Raw genomic sequence first — 21,406 nt, forward strand, 5'->3', positions numbered from 1 at the left:
GCTGTGCAGGGGGCATGAGCAGGTCTGGGGGCTGAAAGCAGCATTCAGAGCCTTTTGCTGCATGTAGAAATCACTGGAACCAGGGGCCAATGGCTGTAACGAGGAATAGCATGCACAAGATACTGCAAATATGCCAAACTGCAGCCACCTGGAGGGGAGCCTGCAATGCAGCTGACTCTGTGTGTTTCTCCCTAGTCCGCATTTCCAAAGACAGATCCACCTTGCAGGTGCTAAACAAAGAGACTGGAGCCTGGTTCTGGGCATGTCATGATAACTTTCATATGACCCTGGCAAAAGCAGCCTGCAAGCAAATGGGCTATAGCAGGTACCTGCCTTCCATCTCACTCCCCCTGCACTCTGGCTTTCTGGTCATCCCTTTTCCCACTTCTCTCTCTCATTGGTATGGAGCTTGCTACCCCTTTAAAAAAACATTTCGGGGGGGGGGAGAGATACTTGAAATAACTATTAATGCTTATTAGCATGCAGAGCTCTGGACCAGTGTCCACAGAGCAGGGACAGCCTAGGTGTCCCCTTCACTGCCCCTCTAGGCGTGAGAGGGAGCCTCGCCTCTGTGGCCCATCCAGTCCTTTCTCTCTGCAGAGGCTGTGCTCGGCTTTGGGGATGCAGGCACATAGACAAACTCCAAGCAGCCCTGCCCTCCCTATCTGGCTGTGGCACTAGGCCTCAGTTTTCCCTCTTCTCCAGGATCTGACTCTATAAAGTCTCAGGCCACCCAGAGCAATCACCCCCAGGTCTCTCCTGCTGGGCTTCCATTTATCATCTTAAACAGAACAGAAACACACCTAGCCTCATGCCCTTGTAGCTGGCTCTCCGAGGCCCTTCCAGGGGTTACGCAGTCACCCTCAGATCAGGGCTTCTCTGCATCTCCCTAGTCAGGCTGGCCACTAGTCTTGCTCCTGAGGTCCTCCCCCTGCACAGGGAGGACCCCCCACCCCACCTCTTAGCCATTGCCCTTCTACCCAGCTCTGCAGCCAACCCAGCACCTTCCCACTTCCCCTTTCTCTGAGTGAGTACCAGGCTCTGCCTTTTATAGCCTGCCTTGCTCACATGATCAGTCACATGATCTCAGGGGGCTATTCCCTCCCCCAGTATTCCCAGCCTTAAAGGATTGAGGGCACAAAACAGCTGGGCTAGCCTGTGTTACAAGCGCTCTGCACAGTCATTTCACGCAGGGCCCCAAGTTGCCGTCCAGGGGTTCTGAATGTTGCTGACCACCAACCAGAGCCAGGTCTGAAAGAGCAAGCTGGCTGTGAAAGGTGCTGTCTCCCCTCTCTAGCCTGCACCAGCGCTTTTCAGCGAACACTCCTGAGCCGGTACTGCACAACTAAGTAAGGCCAGATTTTCTAAGGAGCCTGGCATCCAAAAATCATGAGATTGGCTAAAAAGCATGAGTTTTTTTAAAAAAATAATACAGTGGGGTGGGTTTTTGTTTTTTCCTCCTTCTGGTGTTGGAGCCTTTAAGGTTCAAGTTTTCAAATGTTTCTCCATGATCATGGCGGCTAGAAACTTCTTTAAAAAATAAAAATGAGGATTCTCACCTAATCCCTGACTCAAGGAGCTGGGGCTTAAGCAAAATACCAACTAGGATGAGAGCTGGCATCAGATTATGGGCACCTAACTCCCTTAGGCTCCTTTGAAAATCCTAGCCTGATTGTTTTCACATTGCATCTTCCCCAGACACAGAATCCTTTCCACTAAACCAGCCGCTGATGCATGTTACTAGCAGGTGAGCAAGTAAAGTGCCATCAATCACTACACCCTCCAGAAAGAAAAGGAGTACTTGTTGCACCTTAGAGACTAACCAATTTATTTGAGCATGAGCTTTCGTGAGCTACAGCATCCGATGAAGTGAGCTGTAGCTCACGAAAGCTCATGCTCAAATAAATTGGTTAATCTCTAAGGTGCCACAAGTACTCCTTTTCTTTTTGCGAATACAGACTAACACGGCTGTTACTCTGAAACCTCTACACCCTCCAGGAATCCCACTGGTCATGAAACATGAGAACACTCTCAATTCCTGACACGAATGGAAATGAAAGTAAAAGATAAAGCACACACACACACCCCAGACTCCCATGGGCTCCTTTCTGGGGTGCCTTTGCTGCAGGGACCAGCAAGAAGGGCATCCATGTGCAATGCTTATTTTAACAAGAAAGGCTCCCCTTTGTTCCTCAGCCAAACTGGCTCCACCAGCTGGAACAGCCTCCGTCCTGCAGCGAGGGAGCTGGCTCTGGCAGTGTGACAGGTCACTGAGCTGCCGTGGGCCTGCTGAGCTTGCACTTTGCAAGTGACACTCCAGGATTCTGTGGTTGTTTGGGGCGAGCAGCAGGATTGGGGTCTCCCTTCGCTGTGGCCATTCGGGTTGTTTTTCTCTTTCCATTCCTGTTTTTCTCTGCCTCATTCTTGTTTCTTTCTCTCCTTCACCCTCTGCTTTTCACTGGTCCTTTCTCCTGTGGTTCATGCTGTAAATCCAGAGCGAGTGCCCTGAAGCGAGGCCAGACGTGCTCTGGCACGGTACAGAGATGGACCTGCCCTTCCCCAACCCCAAGATGATCCGAGCTGAGAGGGGTCCATTGTACGGTGCACGCTGCATGGCCGTAGCTTTCTCCCCGGGTGTTGTCCTTCCTGGGCGTCTGGCCCAGACTCAGTCCCACTGCCCGCAAGGGACCACATTCTCCTTGCAGGGACCCCTTGTGGGCTCAGTCTGTGAGCTCCTGTCTTCTCACAGACCCACTGGGCCAGGATCCCCAGCTTTGCCCAACTGAGTGGCACTTTGCCAGGAGCCACAATGCCGTATGAAATGAGGCAGATTGCTGTGGCCACCCCAAACTTTAACAGGGAAATGTCATGTCCCACTATGCAATGCTCCATCACCGGCCCGGCAGCAGGGAGGTCCCAGCGTCTCGGCCACTCACAGCTTGGACAGAGGCAGGCACAGGCCGGCTGCCGCTGGCTGTGCTCCTGGGATGGGCCCGCTCTGATAAAACACTGTCTGTATTTTCCAGCGTCCCAGCATTCAGAGCTGTGGACATTGCAGACACGCAGGGCCTGCCCCTCAGGGAGGTCACATTGAACAATGGGGTCCTCCAAGGGCAAGACTCCGGCAGGTGAGTGGAAAAGCAACCGGTAGATGAGCTGTGGAATGGATTAACTTGGCCACGTCAGTGCCTCTCATGGAGAAGGGCTGCTGAGATCAGCAGGGGTCGCTCCTGGGCTGATTCTCCTGTGGCTGAGAACAGAGCAGCAATGGTTCTTAGCCTTAGCGCTTACGTAGCATTTCCTTGCTCATCGCACGTTATCGGCAGTATTACTGATCTGCTCCTCAGCTTGGGCGGCAGCTCTGTGTCACTCTGCCCATGTTACAGTTGAGAAACTGAGGCACATGATTTGTCTAAGGCCACAGAGGGTATCAGCGTCAGAAATGAAGCCCAGGATGCATTCCTGGCACCCAGCCCTCTGCTCAGACCACCCTTTATCCATGAGGTTTATAGGGGTTTGTTAGCCAATGCCCCTGTGATTCAACACAACTGGCTGGCACACACATTGCTGACGGTTCCCATGACAGCCCCCAAATGTCCAGACTGACCAGCTTCCCACCAGCCACAAGCCTGTGCTCTGTTAGTGATGCTGACCTATAAGCAGGCCCCAGCGTGCTAGTGAAATCCCTTGGGGCCAGGGACAGAGATGTTCCTTTGCTGGGAACAAGGTTTAATCGTGACCAGCTCCCACAGCGATGGGTCAGTAACTCAGGGCCTCACAGCTATGTGTGGACACCACTCTGCTGGGGAGTCGCTGAACCTGGGTGGGCTCAGAACCACACAGCCCCACACACCGTTCCAATGGGACAGGATTTCTGTGCCCTGAGCAGGACCTTTCTGCCAGCCAATGCCCTGTGAGGTGCTTCTGGCAGCTGGCGCTGGGTGCCATTGACACACCCTGGTCAGGGCATCGCTAGGAACACAGCTACACCTTGCCAAACCAGGGAACGTACAAGCCGCTTGCTTTGGACGTCTGGTGAGGAAGCCTCTGACCCCCAGCCTCTCCTCCCCTCCCCAGGGCAGGGCCACAGCCAGGCAGGGATTAGTGCACAGGAGGACCCTGCTCAGCCCTGCAGCAGCCTCACTCTGTGCAGTGAATGCCCCAGGGCCTGGGCCTGAGCCAGCTGCTGACCCGCAAGCTGTCAGCCCAGCCGCTGCAGAGTGTATCGTCTCTGTGGTGGTCACGGCGGAGTTTGTAGCAAGGTGCAAAGGCTGCTGCTGCTTCAGTCCACAGGGACTTTATGAACATGGCTCGGCTCAGGGACTCGGCCTGTCAGGAGCCCAGAACAGTCAGCAGAGCCATGCCACACCTCTGAGCAAGCCCCCGGGCTTGAGGAGGCTCCTCACATGCGCAAGATGGGCAGGATTCACCCATTTGGCGGGGGGTTCAGTCCACAGGCCGAAGAGCTGATTTTAAGGCGACAGTCTACAAACCAATGCAATGTGCGACCCCTATGGCCCCTGGGCAGAGACGGGCTGTGAGAGACACAGCAGGTAACGTGCCATTTTCCTCTTCCAGGCAGTGCCTCTCTGGGACCGTCGTTTCACTCGCATGTGCCAGTAAGTGTGATTCTGTTATCAATGTAGACGCACTTATGGCTTAACCCCTGCTTACACTGGGTTAGCTAGGGTAGGTGAATTGTCTGATTAATTATGCTAAGCCAATTAAGGTTTACAGTTTGAAAGGGAAGGGGATAAATAAACTGATTTAAGCAAGTGTGGCAAAATTCTAAAGAAAGTTACAGAGTCTGTGATATACGTGCAAGCCCTGCAGTGTCAATGGGAGGCAATACATACACAAAACACACATGTACACATATGTTCTTTACCAGCTCTTTGGCTCATAGACATACAGTCTGCACAGACATTCTGGAACATGTATTTTCCCTCCAAAAGGCATGTTCTCGGGTGGTGCGGGGGAGTCACTCTCCCGTGTGCTGAGCTAAGATGTTGACTTGTTATCTCTTATCCTTGGATGCAGCCTGCGGAGAAAGTGTGAGGTCTCCACGTGTGGTTGGTGGGGGCCAGGCCAGGATCGACGCCTGGCCATGGCAGGTTAGCTTACAGCACAAAACCCAGCACCTCTGTGGGGGCAGCATCATTGACCCGAGGTGGATTCTCACAGCAGCACATTGCGTCAAGTGAGTCCCCGAGTGCAATCCGCTGGGAATTGTGGGTGGGGGACTCACATTAACCATGGACACAAGACGAGATGACAAACTATAGATTAAGTGTATAAATACTGGAGGAGTCAGGGCTGCTTTCAGGAGCTGAGGGCTAGAGCTGCTTGGAAATGGCATTTTACATTCCGTGAAATGTTTTAATGAAAATGAAAAAAAAAATCATATTCATTTTTAAAAAGTGTGAATTTGGGAGCGGCGGTTATTGAAAAATTGAATAAACCAAATGTTTTTTGGTTTTCGGTTGTCAAAAAAATGGGGGAAAAAATCAGTTTGGGATTTGTTTGTGAAAGCCACCAAAATGTCCACAAAACGAGAAATTTTCTTACAAAAACCTTCCAGTTAGTCAAAAAGCCATTTCAGATCAACAAGGTCTGCTGAGTGCAGGTAACGCCAGCTGCAGTCAGTGGGAGAGGGAGGAGCTCAGCAGCTCAGCCAGCAAAGGTGACTGCCTGGCTATATACATGCTATGGTCTGATTTGCCCCGCTCTCTGTGCTGTCATTTACACCACTGCAGAGCAAGTGTAAAGTACGTGTGAAATGCTAACCAATCTTTAACTCCTGCCAGTAACTGGAATTCCCCCTTCTTTAAGCAATTTATTTTAATATTTCAAAGTTAAACTCTGGTTAGGTGCTTCTCTCTTTCCGGGTTCTCTTTGCTTCTTGTTTCAGAGTAACAGCCGCGTTAGTCTGTATTCGCAAAAAGAAAAGGAGTACTTGTGGCACCTTAGAGACTAACCAATTTATTTGAACATAAGCTTTCGTGAGCTACAGCTCACTTCATCGGATGCATACTGTGGAAACTGCAGAAGACATTATATACACAGAGACCATGAAACTATACCTCCTCCCACCCCACTCTCCTGCTGGTAATAGCTTATCTAAAGTGATCACTCTCCTTACAATGTGTATGATAATCAAGTTGGGCCATTTCCAGCACAAATCCAGGTTTTCTCACCCCCCCCCCCCCCCAACACACACAAACTCACTCTCCTGCTGGCAATAGCTCATCCAAACTGACCACTCTCCTTACAATGTGTATGATAATCAAGGTGGGCCATTTCCAGCATAGTTTAACCAGAACGTCCGGGGGAGGGGGGGTGTAGGAAAAAACAAGGGGAAATAGGCTACCTTGCATAATGACTTAGCCACTCCCAGTCTCTATTTAAGCCTAAATTAATAGTATCCAATTTGCAAATGAATTCCAATTCAGCAGTTTGTCGCTGGAGTCTGGATTTGAAGTTTGTTTGTTTTAGGATAGCGACCTTCATGTCTGTAATTGCATGACCAGAGAGATTGAAGTGTTCTCCGACTGGTTTATGAATGTTATAATTCTTGACATCTGATTTGTGTCCATTTATTCTTTTATGTAGAGACTGTCCAATGTACATGGCAGAGGGGCATTGCTGGCACATGATGGCATATATCACATTGGTGGATGTGCAGGTGAACGAGCCTCTGATAGTGTGGCTGATGTTATTAGGCCCTGTGATGGTGTCCCCTGAATAGATATGTGGACACAGTTGGCAACGGGCTTTGTTGCAAGGATAGGTTCCTGGGTTAGTGGTTCTGTTGTGTGGTATGTGGTTGTTGGTGACTATTTGTTGCAGGTGAGTATTGTCTGTAGGCAAGGACTGGCCTGTCTCCCAAGATTTGTGAGAGTGTTGGGTCATCCTTCAGGATAGGTTGTAGATCCTTAATAATGCGTTGGAGGGGTTTTAGTTGGGGGCTGAAGGTGACGGCTAGTGGCGTTCTGTTATTTTCTTTGTTAGGCCTGTCCTGTAGTAGGTAACTTCTGGGAACTCTTCTGGCTCTATCAATCTGTTTCTTCACTTCCGCAGGTGGGTATTGTAGTTGTAAGAATGCTTGATAGAGGTCTTGTAGGTGTTTGTCTCTGTCTGAGGGGTTGGAGCAAATGCGGTTGTATCGCAGAGCTTGGCTATAGACGATGGATCGTGTGGTGTGGTCAGGGTGAAAGCTGGAGGCATGTAGGTAGGAATAGCGGTCAGTAGGTTTCCGGTATAGGGTGGTGTTTATGTGACCATTGTTTATTAGCACTGTAGTGTCCAGGAAGTGGATCTCTTGTGTGGACTGGACCAGGCTGAGGTTGATGGTGGGATGGAAAGAAAATAACAAACAAAGAAAATAACAGAACGCCACTAGCCATCACCTTCAGCCCCCAACTAAAATCCCTCCAATGCATTATTAAGGATCTACAACCTATCCTGAAGGATGACCCAACACTCTCACAAATCTTGGGAGACAGGCCAGTCCTTGCCTACAGACAGCCCCCCAACCTGAAGCAAATACTTACCAACAACCACATACCACACAACAGAACCACTAACTCAGGAACCTATCCTTGCAATAAAGCCGGTTGCCAACTGTGCCCACATATCTATTCAGGGGACACCATCACAGGGCCTAATAACATCAGCCACACTATCAGAGACTCGTTCACCTGCACATCCACCAATGTGATCTATGCCATCATGTGCCAGCAATGCCCCTCTGCCATGTACATTGGTCAAATTGGACAGTCTCTACGTAAAAGAATAAATGGACACAAATCAGATGTCAAGAATTATAACATTCATAAACCAGTCGGAGAACACTTCAATCTCTCTGGTCACGCAATTACAGACATGAAGGTCGCTATCTTAAAACAAACAAACTTCAAATCCAGACTCTAGCGAGAAACTGCTGAATTGGAATTCATTTGCAAATTGGATACTATTAATTTAGGCTTAAATAGAGACTGGGAGTGGCTAAGTCATTATGCAAGGTAGCCTATTTCCCCTTGTTTTTTCCTACCTCCCCCCCCCAGACGTTCTGGTTAAACTTGGATTTATGCTGGAAATGGCCCACCTTGATTATCATACACATTGTAAGGAGAGTGGTCAGTTTGGATGAGCTATTGCCAGCAGGAGAGTGAGTTTGTGTGTGTTGGGGGGGAGGGGTGAGAAAACCTGGATTTGTGCTGGAAATGGCCCACCTTCATTATCATGCACATTGTAGGGAGAGTGGTCAGAGAAAACCTGGATTTGTGCTGGAAATGGCCCACCTTGATTATCATACACATTGTAAAGAGAGTGGTCACTTTGGATGGGCTATTACCAGCAGGAGAGTGAGTTTGTGTGGCGGGGGGGCGGAGGGTGAGAAAACCTGGATTTGTGCTGGAAATGGCCCAACTTGGTTATCATACACATTGTAAGGAGAGTGATCACTTTAGATAAGCTATTACCAGCAGGAGAGTGGGGTGGGAGGAGGTATTGTTTCATGGTCTCTGTGTATATAATGTCTTCTGCAGTTTCCACAGTATGCATCCGATGAAGTGAGCTGTAGCTCACGAAAGCTTATGCTCAGATAAATTGGTTAGTCTCTAAGGTGCACAATTACTCCTTTTCTTTTTGCTTCTTGTGCCTTACAAGTCATGTCATGTCTGAAGTACAACAATAGTTTAGAAAGAAAACATATAAAATTCCTTATAGTTTCTCTAATCTTAGTGGACCTAGTCTGCATATTCTTTGATTATGTCTAATGCCTTTCATTTCACATTCTTCAAGGCTTACGGTAATACATAAGCCATTATTTTGAAGGAACAAGACAGATTATCTGTATAGAGAGTAACAGTGCCTTTGAGCCATAAAGCAAACAAATGTACAGCTTCAGAGTTCAGATTAAAGCTAGTTTGTTTGGATTTCTTGAAGCATCCAGAAGTTTGACCTCTGGAACATTTTGTATTCTGGGTCTCGCAGCAAGTTATTCCTTAAACAGTTTATTTGATTCCCCTCTTCTTCCTTCCCATCCATCCCCAAAGGCTGGCACTTAATCCCCTGTAGCCAGACAGTGAGGTGGGAATTCTAGCCACATGCAGATCATGAAAGGTTCCTGCCTAAACAATCATTTGAAGAGTTTCTTAAGCAGGGGAACTTGCATTCTTGAGGAATGCGGATTTCAACCTCAGTTTATCTGAGACTCTTTAGTCATGTCTCATTGTTTGAGTTGTGCATGTTGCTCTTCCAATTGTCCTTAGTTCCTTTAGGAGGGAGCTAACATTGGGAATAAGTGAAGATTACTAAAATCCTGGCTGTAGGCAGTGTAGTTGTAGCCATGTGGGTCCCAGGATATTAGAGAGACAAGGTGAGTGATCAAATATCTTTTATTGGACCAACTTCTGTTGGTGAGAGACAAGTTTTGAGCTACACGGAACAATTCTGCATGTTGTGAAGGGTGATTCATTGCATCCTGACTAAGGGGCAGAGAGGGAGCTATAGTTCTTATTACCAATATATATTCAAGGCATATTTGACATCTATACATCTCACATGAGCGCCTATCATTATGGAGAAGTCATGGAAGGAAAAAAGCCAATAACCATTGGCTGTATTTGTGCATAGGAACAACCTGGCCCTTCAGAACTGGCGAGTGAAAGCAGGATCCGAAATCCTCTCCAACTTCAACACTATCCCTGTGGAAAAGATCTTCATCATTGACAGTAATCATATGTTTCCCAAAGATAATGACATTGCCCTGGTAAAACTAACGTCTCCCTTAAGCATTTCAGGTGAGCGAGAGCCTACTCTCTAAAATCACTTTCAGAAACTTCTTTGAAATAAGCCCCCCACATAAATGCCTTGGCATCCATTGCCTATGGATTTGTCTAAATGTGCTATAGGGCCGGATCCTCAGCTTTGGCAAAGTGGGGAGTGCATGATATGGGTCAGGCGCAAGTCAAAGGCTGTGAGGACACGTGAAGGAGATTGATAGGTCCATCCGGGACTGCATGAAACACCAGTGTGCGAACGGTGCCGTTCGTAAATCAACGTGTGTGACGTAGTGGCCTGCAATGGCTGTGCCTGGCTCAGTCCATGAGTGCGCCTGACTGGACAGACAAATGTATGAGTGTGAATGTGCCTGACTGGCCAGAACTCAACAGAACACGCTCACTTCTGCCTTGGTGCACACTGCTTTTGGCCTGTCAAGCAGCTGTGTAAAACCCACTGTGATAATTCCGGCACGAGTTTAAGATGATCCATCTCTAGTGCCTGGGCAGTCAGGCAAATTTCTCCACAAGCCTAGAATTGAGACCCTCTCTCCTGATTCTATCTGTTCATATTCTCTCCCTTCCAGACACAGTTAAGCCAATCTGTCTGCCTTTTTTTGATGAGGAATTGCCCTCACACGCCCCACTGTGGGTGACAGGCTGGGGCTACACAGAGCAGAATGGTGAGTTCAGTACGTTAGCTCTCTACCACACAGGGCTGAAAACTGCTCTCTTTAACCCTGGCTCTCAGAGAGGCAGGGTGGAAGGGAGGAAGCTCTCATTTGTGTATCATTTATCAAGGTACATTGTCCAAGTCTCTGCAGCAGGCCCAGATCAAACTGATTGACAGCAACACCTGCAATGCTGTCGATGCCTACCAGGGGGACATCTCTGATAGGATGATATGTGCAGGCCTCACGGAAGGTGGTGTCGATACCTGCCAGGTAAGGACCTTTCTCACCTTCGAAAATGTGTTCTTCTCGCTGCACAGGTGGAAGTTCAGGGGTAAATCCTGCATGCTCGTTCCTCCAGCCCCTCTGAAGAGCAGCAGCATGGAGCCCTGAATAACATCCCTCTAATTCCAGGAGCGTTCGGGGCCCTTGCTAGCGTCAGGGACTGGACCACAGGCGCTGGGTGTTGTGGGGGCAGAAGGGAGTCTGGGCCAAGACTTTGAATGAGTCTGATTTTCAGAAAGCATTGAGCACCTGCCCCTGAAAATCAGGCCCCTCTCCGGTGTTTCAAGTTTGCCCCCACAGCTCACTGGTCACTTCTGACGCTCTGGGTCCAGGGCCCTTGGCCATTATGGTAAAGTCACACGACACTACATATGGGCTTGAGCCAGTTATGAACTTTATAACTCGAGCCGAGCTCTGCTTCCTCCATAGCCACTGATATTGGGAGAGGAGCAGGGGATAGGGAACAGCAGGGTTCCCTGTAACACCTGCTTGTGTGTGTCCCTCCCAGGGAGACAGCGGCGGCCCCTTGATGTACAATCCAGGGCACTGGCAGGTGGTGGGGATCGTCAGCTGGGGACATGGCTGTGGCAGACCAAGCACTCCCGGCGTCTACACCAAAGTGCAGGGCTATCTCAACTGGATCTACACCGTCCAGAGGGTCAGCATCCTTGTCTCTGAAACCAGCCACTGATGATGAGTGGATTCCTCCCTGCTGGGCTGGCAAAGGACAGCTTGTGCCACCCCTATTCTGTGAGTGCCAGAGGCCAGTTCAGCTCTTGTGACTTGCCCTACACTGTTATTGCAACAGCACAGAATGGCCAGGCCCCAAACATTCGCCAGCCATGCCCACCAGAATGCTCCCTGCCTCAGGGCCTGGTGGGGTTCACATACCGCACCATGGCTGGGACAGAGGTAGCAATGGTCCATGAAGAATCTGGCTTACACAGCCGCAGAACTACAGTGATGGGAAGTGGCTAGGGCTTCTTGGTGTTTAGTTCCCCAGAAAAAAAATATACATTGCTCCTGGGTGCTGAGCTAATCAAAAATCCAAAGCATTTGCTGCTCCTAGGCTTCCTCAATACGACAAGTGCCACTCAGCAGGAGATCTGGCTTCAAGCTCTGACCCCTCAGCAGTAGGCTCTGAGACAGGGGTGGGAAAACTACGGCCCGCGGGCCCCTTCCAGCCCATCAGACATTTTTATCCGGTCCTCGAGCTCCCGCCGGGGAGCAGGGTCGGGGGCTTCCCTGCTCCGCCCGCCCGGGACTCCCCGGGCCCCGACTCCCGCTTCCCTTCATGAGCACCATCTTCCGGCACGCGGAGCGCCACGCTGCGCAGACGCGACTTCACTGCGCTGTTTCTGGGATCAGAAACACCCCCCCCCCCCCCCCGCACACACATGCACAGCAGCACACCCAGTCCCCTCCTGGTCTCCTACGGCCCCACCCTCGAGAGCCTCGAAACTGCTCAGGGGCTGCACCTGTCCCAGCTAGGGTGCCTCCGCCCTGCGGTGCCTGGTACGGCCACCGTGCTGTCGTTGCCAGCAGGGCCCCTAGGAGTCCCCTGTAGAGCCCCCTCCTCCCCCCCCCTCAGAACATTCCTTATAGAGCCCCCCCCAGAGAGTCCCTCTCCCCCACTGCGCATTCATGGCCCCCCATACAATTTCCATACCCAGATGCGGCTCTCAGGCCAGAAAGCTTGGACCCGCCCTCCCCACACACACTCTGAGAGGGGCACGTAGTGCTAGCTGATCGAGAGGGCCATGACATTGCTAGTTGAACACGTGACAGCAGCTGAATGGAGCCGAGGTGCATTTCTGCTCTTCCCGGCAGAGGAGACTTTAGCTAGCCAGGGCAGGTGATGCAGGGGGTAGACAGCCTTCGGGAAGGCTCAATTCTAGACGAGCTTTGTTGCCCGGGCCCTGGAGGCACCTGCCCAGCCTGTGGGGAATTGCCCCTACAGCAGCTAGGGGGGCCTGGAGGGAACTGGGGACTGAAGGGGTGAATGGAAGCAGGTGGGCCAGGGGTATTATGGAGCATGTTCCACCCTCACGCCTGGCTGTGCTTTGGTTTCCTTAGGAACTGAATTGACATCTGAGGCTAGAATTTGGTTCAATGTTTATTCCGGCATTTTTGTGGTGCCAGTTTTAATGTCTTGTGTGTCTCACCTTCCAGTCAGAGCTCTGAGACTCCCGCAGCGGCAGCTTCCCGTCACGGCCCCTGTGTTAAACACCTGGCTGCCCTGGTTCTAAGACCTGCTGGGAAACTCACTTCCAGCCATTGCACCTGGGACCTGCACATCCCTGGGTTCACTTTCTGAAGGCCCAGCACCATGCCATGATTTAGCAGCAGCTCGGGACTCTGGGGGTGGTTAAAGTGGCAGAGGCCCCCATCACATCCAAGGAATTTGCCTGGCTCAGAGCACCTCCCTGGAGATGATGAGGTATTGCTCTCTACAGCCTCCCCAGGCCAGGAAGGTTTGCTTGGATCCAAGCTGCTGTTTGCTCAGCCCAGTTCTACCCTGTCACAAAGTTAGTGAAACAAGCAATGCCTTTCCCCAGTCAACTATTCTCTCTCAGGAAAAGTTTATCCCTTTTAAGAAAAGACCTTTGCAAAAGGATTTAATCCCTATTCTTTGCAGAGATGGGCTAGATCCAAACCTCTGATCCCAACAGAACCAGACTTTGGGGTCCATCCAGCACCACCAGTGGCCCAGGCCCATCTCTAACCTCTTGGGCACAAACCATTCTTTGTGGCCAACAGAATATGGAGGTTCTCTGACTCCTCTTTAAATTTTCACATTCTTAAACTAAACCCCAGTGCTCAGCTGGGGAAAACAGGCAGCAGTGCCACCTGTCAAACTTCTTTATTTGTCTGAAATAAGAGCACACAATTTTGTACCCCACCGTGGATGATTTTCTGTTGGCAGAACAAGTCCTGTTCTGGGCTGTGGATGCGGATGGCTGTTTGCTGTGTTGGGACTGTTACTGGAATGAGCAATTATATTTAGTTCAATATCAGCCTTAGGAGACACCAGGGCTTATGGTGAACCCTGTGTTAACTATAGGTCCACAAACAATCTCATGCCTTGAACATGAGACCAGCATGCGCCAACGAACTGACCACAGACCTGGAAGCCAGGAACTCCTGCCTTCAAAGCTGAGTCTGCCACTTACCTCGTCAGGACAAGGGAGATAACCAGAGCGCCTCCGGTGCAACTCCAGGGGGTCCAGCGTAGCATAAAAGTGGTTGGAGCGAGAGGGGAATCGGCCGCGTGAGCCTGAAATCTGACACAAACCGTTCGGTGACAATGATCCACTGGGCTCTCAGGCCAAGACTTGGCACTTCTTCCGGCCTATGGCTGCTGCAATGGGCCTGTGACGCAGAAACAAAGAGCAAGTCCCTCTCTTTATGTGCGTGAGACATAAATCAACAAGCTGAAAGTGATGCTTCTGAGCAAGGCTGCAAATGGGTGCCAGTGGCTTGGAGACTGAACCCGTGGGAAAGGAGGGAGAGAGGAAAGACACAGGGCAAATTGTATTTCAGGAAAGAATTCTAAGCAAGTGGGCTGGGAAGCAAGAGTGCAATGCCAGAGGCAGCATATAGCTGGACCCGCAGCGCTCTCTGCTGTTTCTGCAGCACTGGGTCCTGCTGGAGTGTGACAGAGGCTACAGCAGTTTGAAAGCAAAACCAGCAATCACACAGCGTCTCATTAATTAACGATTGTGCGCCAGTGCGTTTCTCCAGAGCACCCTGCAGTGGGAGCCACATATGTGCTACTCCCAGCTCTGGCACAGGCTCCCTCAGTGGCCTTGGACAAGTCATGTCGCTGCTCTGTGCCTCAGTTTCCCAGCTGTGAAATGGGGGCAATACCTGCCTCTCTGGGGTGCCAGGAGGGAGAATCAGCTAATGCCTGTGAAGTGCCTGCAGCCCTCGGGGCAGGAGGTGTCATGGAAGTGCTACGTTGTCTCATCATTGCCTACAACTTACACACCTGAGTCCATTTCTGGAGCCCAAGTTCCTGCAGGTGCTAGGTGAAGCGACTCACCATTGGCTTTAGCAGCTAGGAGCTGGGGCCGGCCGCCCTTCCCCTCTGTAAAGCTTGGCACAGATACAGCCCCAGGGATGGGGTCGCAGTGTCTGTCAAGCACTACAGAAGAAAGGACAGCAGCATGGTCCCCACCAGAGTCACAGTTGGGACAAGTCCTCTCTCAGAAGGAATCATTGGTGTTCATTCCCTGCCCTTCCAGACTCAAGCACTTCACACAGCCCGTGCCCACCGTGGCAGCACAGGGCCTAGTACCATGGGGCACGCCTAGGCCCTACCACAGGTCCCCGGAGCACTGTGGGCCCAGTTCAGCCCTGGCATCATGCTCCATTGAAGTCAGAGGGGTTGCCCCAGGCAGGGATCTGGCCTCTTGTACCTGTCTCAGCCTGTACTAGCCATCTGAGCTCTTTTAAGTGCCGCATTTTCCCCAACCTCTAAAAACCACAGGCTTCCAAACCCTACTAGCCTCAGCCCCCTCTCTGTGCCTTCTGCAGGCCTCCAGCCCACCCGTCAGCTCCTCTAGGCTCAGCGCAAGATCTTCAAGCGCGAAAGCTTTCAGACAGGCTCCTGAGTCCACAGCCAGGCACCTAAACAGAGAGGGTCCAAATTTCAGAGGGGCTGAGCCCCCAGCAGCTTCCCAAATGAAGCCACTAATTTAGGTGTCTACAGAACGATTTAGGAGCCTACTTTAAATCTCCCATTTCCGAAAATCTGAGGCAGAGGCTCTGTTCCAGGTCCCACTACAGCTGCTGCCCCTTCTCCACACTCCTACTCAGCTGCTGCTGGTAGCTGGTGGGACTGGCTGCCCAAGCAGAGAACATTGCGTGATGAGAACCACAGGAGAAGGTTGTCACTGAGTCGCAGAGAGAGAGTAAATGACTAGCTCTTCAGAAGAAGAGAGATTTGGTGAACAGAGAGACCCAGTTATGAATGTGGCCAGGAAAGGAAAAACAAAAATACCCTTTAAAAGTTCATTTGTTTTTAGGCAAATCCTAGTGGGTTACAGCGCTCTCATTAACCCTCCGCTAATAACGATGATTCCTCTGAGATGCCAAGATTACTCCCACCTTGCCATTATTCCTGATTCCCAGGGGAAAAGGGATGGGGTGGAGAATAATCATAGAGTTCAGAGTAAGAGCCGTGTTAGTCTGTATTCGCAAAAAGAAAAGGAGGACTTGTGGCACCTTAGAGACTAACCAATTTATTTGAGCATAAGCTTTCGTGAGCTACAGCTCACTTAGCTCATGAAAGCTTATGCTCAAATAAATTGGTTAATCACAGAGTTGATTCCCTTCCTCTCATGAAGAAAGCTTTATTGTGCAGAAGTAATGAAGAAAATGCCTTGTGATATTCACTAGCAAACTGCATTATTATAGAGGGACACTGTCATCTTGAATTATCTTAAATGACTAATTTGTTTGGGCTTTTTAAATCAACTTTCTGATATATCCCTATTCTAACAAGGAGCAGTCCCATTCACCTTTAACTTGATCATGAGGGTGTCCAGCATTCTAATTAACCTTCTGTTAGAAACACTTTGCCCTTCTACAGCACTTTTCATCTCAGGATCTCAACATACCTTACAACATTAATTCTTACAACACCCCTTTAAAAGATGGCAGCAGCAGATTCCCCGGTTTATAGAGAAGTGAAGAGACTTACCTTTGGTTACACCCTGAGGAAGTAAGAGCCAGGAACAGAACCCAGGAGTCCTGAGTCCAATTCCCCTGCTATGATCACCATTTGGTACCCTGGATGGAATTCCATGTTCTTTTGTGAATGAAAGGAGAGCAAAGCAGCAGTTTTCCATTTATATCAGTCTTGTAAAATCCGAAGTGCCTTTAACCTGCTCTGAATATGCTGTCACACTGCTTCTGGCACAGTTCTGGGCCTGTGCTCAGGGCCACAGCCAGGATCATCCTGCGACCTAATGCACTGAGCCACTCCACAGAGAATATTGCCACTCTAGGCTGCTAGCACGAGCCAGTGGCAGTAGCAGGAACAGAACCCAGGAGCCTGAATGTGCAAGGCGCTGGATAATCCCTTGCCACACTTGCCCCGCCCAGCTATTGGGCACATAGTGACTGAGTGGCACATGCTCAGCGCCTTGTCTCCATGTCCTGTCCTCACTCAAGCATCTAGAGCCAGAGGCTTAGCTTGCGCCAACTTTAACTGCCAGCGTTGCCTTCCAGTGATCTAGTCCTACCGCAGCTGCATGTGACCCAGCAGAAACGGGGACAGCATGCCCAGGATGTCGCATGGCATTGCCACTGCGAGGGCTGCTTGTGGCACCAGCGGTTTCTTGTGGCACCCAGGAGAGGCGACCACTCCACCCCCTCCATTCCCTCGGGTATCATATTGTTCCAAAGTGGCTGCAGTTTTATTCCAGGGCTAACCCTGACCTGGAGGGTGGAAGGAGAGAGAAGTATTTCTAAAGGCAGGATCCCCTCTCAGAGCCTGACGTAAAGCACTTCAAAATCAACAGCATCTCCCAGTCTTCAGTGGGCTTTGGGTCAGGCTCTTAGATCTTCCTGCCACACCTTGACGGCAGGCCCTCAGCTCTGGAACCATTGCCCCTTGATGCATCAGTCAGAGTGTTCACCCAGGCAGCTGACAGGGGTTTCTCACTTTCACACGGGTGTTTTAAAGGTCGGATGATTCTCAGTTTTCCTATGCAGCGCACATGCCCAAAGAGTGTGCCATGGGTTCAGCAGAGGAAGGCAGACAGAGTGCAGGGTTATCTCTGCTGTTCAGCTCTCCTTACACCCCGCTCTCACTGATGCCAGGGGTATGGCTGAGCACACAGGGAGAGCCGAGCATGGGGGGTAACACACTGCTGAGCTGAGAACAGGATTTGCCCAACGGACGTACCTGATGAAGATTAACATGGTACTCGGCTCATCCAGCTGAATCATTTGGAACAAAAAATCCACCAACACAATGACACTAATAATCCCTACAGCTCCCTGGAAAGGTTCAGTGCTGCATAATGCACTCACCCAGCAAAGTCAGGCCTCACGATTCCTGGCCCTGACCAATGGCTCCAGGGCAGGAAGGATTCACGCACACGCACACACAGAGTGTTTAGCACTGCATGGGTAATTGGGAGATGCTGTCTGGGGTTTTGGCCATTCAGGGCAGGAAGCTATCAATCCTGACAGATCAACAATGCAATAAATCCTGTGCTTGCTACTTCTGCTGCACTCCCTGCACACCCACAGGCATCCACACGTGCATCCACACCGAGCTTTGCAAAGGTCCCAAATCAACATCAGAAAGAACCCAGACGAGGGAGAGTTTCTCTACTAAACATAAACTTTTATTTCATTCAAGGCAAAGCTAAATAAAACTCTATAGTGCAAAATGTGTTTTAAAGGCAACAGACAGAATGTTCCTCTACATTCTGTGTTTATTTACAACTATATACTATACGTATTTATATACACATATACATGTGTGTGTCTACAATATACACTCATCCTTAACATCCCCTCTGTTTGAAAGGTTCTAGTGGGACACCCCATTTTAAAGAGAGGGAATAGCTCAAGAATTGGTCAAATTTTCAAGACAGTGGAACCTTCTAAGCATGCCCATTGTACAGCATATCTAAATCCATACAGGTACAGGTACAGAAATGTATCTCAAAAATTGATTGTTAAGTTTTCTCTATTCAAGCCAGAGGAATAATCCATGCATAGAACAGCATTGCATATCATGTGGTAAGTGGAACAATATCCAGATACTACTTCTAAAAAAGACTAACAGGTTATGACACCTAAAAATAATACTTAAAAAAATTAATTTCCTCCCCAAACTTTACTTGTCTATGGAAGTTCTTCACAAAGGCTGGACTGGGGATTTCATGGGGCAACTGGAAGATTTTGTGTCTTTTGGTCTAAAACGTCATGAGCGATGATGATATATTAATAATACTTTGCATTTATACAGCACCTTTCGTCCAAGGATCTTAGAGCACTTCACAAACAGCCCCTGAGGCAGGTCAGTGTTATCAGCCGCATTTTATAGATGGGGAAACTGAAGCACAGAGAGATTCAAATGATTTGCCCATGTTTACCCGAAGAGACGCAGCAGAGCTGGGAACAGAATCCAGGAGTCCGAGCTGCCTACTCTAACCAGCGGATAAGACTGTCAAGCACAAAGCCTACCCTTCCAGAGCATGTCACCTTTGCCCTGCTGAAGCTCCGTGCGCTGGTGTAAGCGACTAGGCCAGGTGCAGCACAGCCATGAATCACGCTCCTCTTGAAAGGCACAGCCACAGATGCACCAGCACAGGGCGCTTCTTGGGCCTCCTCTGTCCCAACAGCTCCTGCATTTGCAGATTTGAGCACAGTTACAAGCCGGCAGGTGGGACTCTGTGCCCATCACACTCAGATTCCAATGGCCACATACTCCTGTCTATAGATGAAGTGGTACCACATCCCCTTCTTCTCCAGTAATCCCCATGCACTGCTTTGGCAAGCCTGTTTGTTAGCTGGGTCAGGCTGGGTCATAAACTAATTCAAGAACACTCCCCTGCAATTAAATGTTCTAACACAGCTCATCCAGAATGGGCTCCCATTCCGTTACAAAGCCAGAAAGCTGTTCTTGCTCCCACCCTCACCCCGCTCTTGAAAAACCAAGACCCAGCTCTGATTCCTGATTCCTACAGGGGAAGGGGCTGGGGAGAAGAGCAGAGTTTAGTTCCTTAGCCTCATTAACAAAGGCAAAGATGTAGCCCACACAGGAAGTTGGCTTGTGACATTCAAACAACAAATCACATGATTTTAAAAGGTCACAGTCAACTAGAATTATTTTAAATGAAGCACTTTTTAAATTTTAAATTCCTTGGAATAGCATGTCTGGGACTGTTTTTAATCCCTTTCAGTTATATGGAGAAGGATTTTCCAGCACCCCATGTACTCAAGGGATTTAAGTCAGAGAACAACCCCACTATCTCACGCCTGTCTCTTCTCCCCCTCCTGTCTCTGTCTCAGGGTTTATATGGCCACCCCATCGCTGCAGTACGCAAGCCCCTCCAATAGCAATGTCCCAAGCAGACTCCATAATGTCTCCGGCATCTCTCTCTGATCACCTGCCTGCTCTCTCTTCGTTTCAATATTGCTGCTGCTGTTACTGAGAGGAGCCTCTTTGCAGGACTGGGGAACAGCGTGCGTGGGAGCTCCCTGTCACCAGGCTGGAGCATGAGACAGGACGACCATCGATCAGCAGTGAATCAGCCAGGCTGACTCTACAGAGCATGGACAAAGTCACCAGACGAACAGAACAGAAGACAACTGAAAAGGTCTCTCAGTTCTCACCAGTTGAGGGGCCAGCTGTACCAACAGAAGGTGTAAGTGTCCAGAGAGAAATCAGATTTCCACATTGACAGTGAAATACAACATGTATGTTTCACCTGATCGGTTTCTAACCTTCCAAGTAGCTCTCTCCTAATAACACTTTGCCCATCTATAGCACTGGTCATTCGAGGATTTCAAAGCACTTTACAAATGGTAACTAATGAAGCCTCAAGTCATCATCTGTGAGGTAGGTCAGTATCATTATCCCCATTTTACAGATGGGGAAACTGAGGCATGTAGAAGCAAAGCGACTTGCCTGAGGTCACACGAGTCAGCAGCAGAGCCAGGAACAGAACCTGAGTCCTGAATCCAAGTCCTCTAACTATGACTAGACCATACTCCCTCCCTGCATAGCAAATGAAGCTCCACATTCTTTCTTAAGTGAAAGGGAAACCGAATGAGCTGTTTTCCCATTTAAATCCTTTATACAAATGATTTGCATAACTAATTAAAGCCTTGGTAGATCAGCTTCTTCCGTGTTTGTTACTGTAAGTGCCGAGCTTTGAAAAAAAAAGAGTAAAACCGGAACGGATGTAAAAAATACGGCAGCTTCTCCCCAGAAAACCAGCCAGGTACAGGCCGCACAGCGGGGAGAGCAACTCAATGTACATCAGCCACAGCAGGGCATGGGACAGGGTGAGCCAGTGCAGTCAAGGAATGTATTCCAGGCTGCTCCGCCTGGCGTGAGCGCAGGCAGGCAGTGCAGAGCACAGGCCCTGCTCACAGGCCTACACAACACCTTTGTTCAGAAGCATTTCACAGTGATTTCTTCTGCATTGGGCAGACGCAGCGACTTTGACAACCTCGTCTTTTGCTGGCTCTGGGGCCCAGCCCGGGAAGATGCTTCGGCATGTGCACGGCGCAGAACAGAAGGAGCCGTGCAGCACTTCCACAGCATGAAAACAGGCAATCCCACCCCCTGGCCTGGGGGATGGTTCCTTGCTGAGAGCCCTATGAAATCCTGCATGTGAACTTAGCCTCAGTGACGTGCCTCCACCCTGCCCATAAGGCGGAGAAGGGAGATTCGCCCCCTGGTTCTCTCTACAGACTTGAGCAGTTGGTGCGGACTGGGATGCGGACCCCTGTCCAGTGGGGACAGAGCTAAAACTCACGTCTCGCAGCCGCCACTGGCAACCGCCACGGCTCACCGAGTTTAAACGTGCGACCGAGAAAGGTAGCTCCCTCACCTGCTCCGCTCCCCGAGCCGTCACCTTCCCCACTCACTTTGCTGTCTGAAGCTGCGTTCCAGCAGCCCCTCTCCCC

At 50.0% G+C, this 21,406-nt stretch overlaps 1 protein-coding gene across 10 annotated transcripts in view; it reads left to right on the forward strand.

Annotated features, from left to right (window-relative positions):
- TMPRSS4 (transmembrane serine protease 4) overlaps positions 1–20,612 on the forward strand; it is a 30,938-nt gene extending 10,326 nt beyond the window's left edge. For 4 of the 10 annotated variants that reach the window (XM_084612050.1, XM_084612058.1, XM_084612059.1 and 1 more), the window contains 9 exons: positions 196–325; positions 3,027–3,128; positions 4,579–4,619; positions 5,041–5,200; positions 9,640–9,806; positions 10,373–10,468; positions 10,587–10,729; positions 11,250–11,399; positions 19,941–20,612. In XM_084612050.1, coding sequence (XP_084468176.1) covers positions 196–325; positions 3,027–3,128; positions 4,579–4,619; positions 5,041–5,200; positions 9,640–9,806; positions 10,373–10,468; positions 10,587–10,729; positions 11,250–11,399; positions 19,941–19,991 — 1,040 coding nt within the window. In that variant the 3' untranslated portion in view covers positions 19,992–20,612. The other 6 variants (XM_084612052.1, XM_084612053.1, XM_084612054.1 and 3 more) reach the window with 6 other exon arrangements.
- Positions 20,613–21,406: the final 794 nt, after the last annotated feature.

The sequence above is a fragment of the Lepidochelys olivacea genome (genome assembly GCF_965140295.1).
Source record: "Lepidochelys olivacea isolate rLepOli2 genome assembly, chromosome: 22".
Lineage (NCBI taxonomy): Eukaryota > Metazoa > Chordata > Testudines > Cheloniidae > Lepidochelys > Lepidochelys olivacea.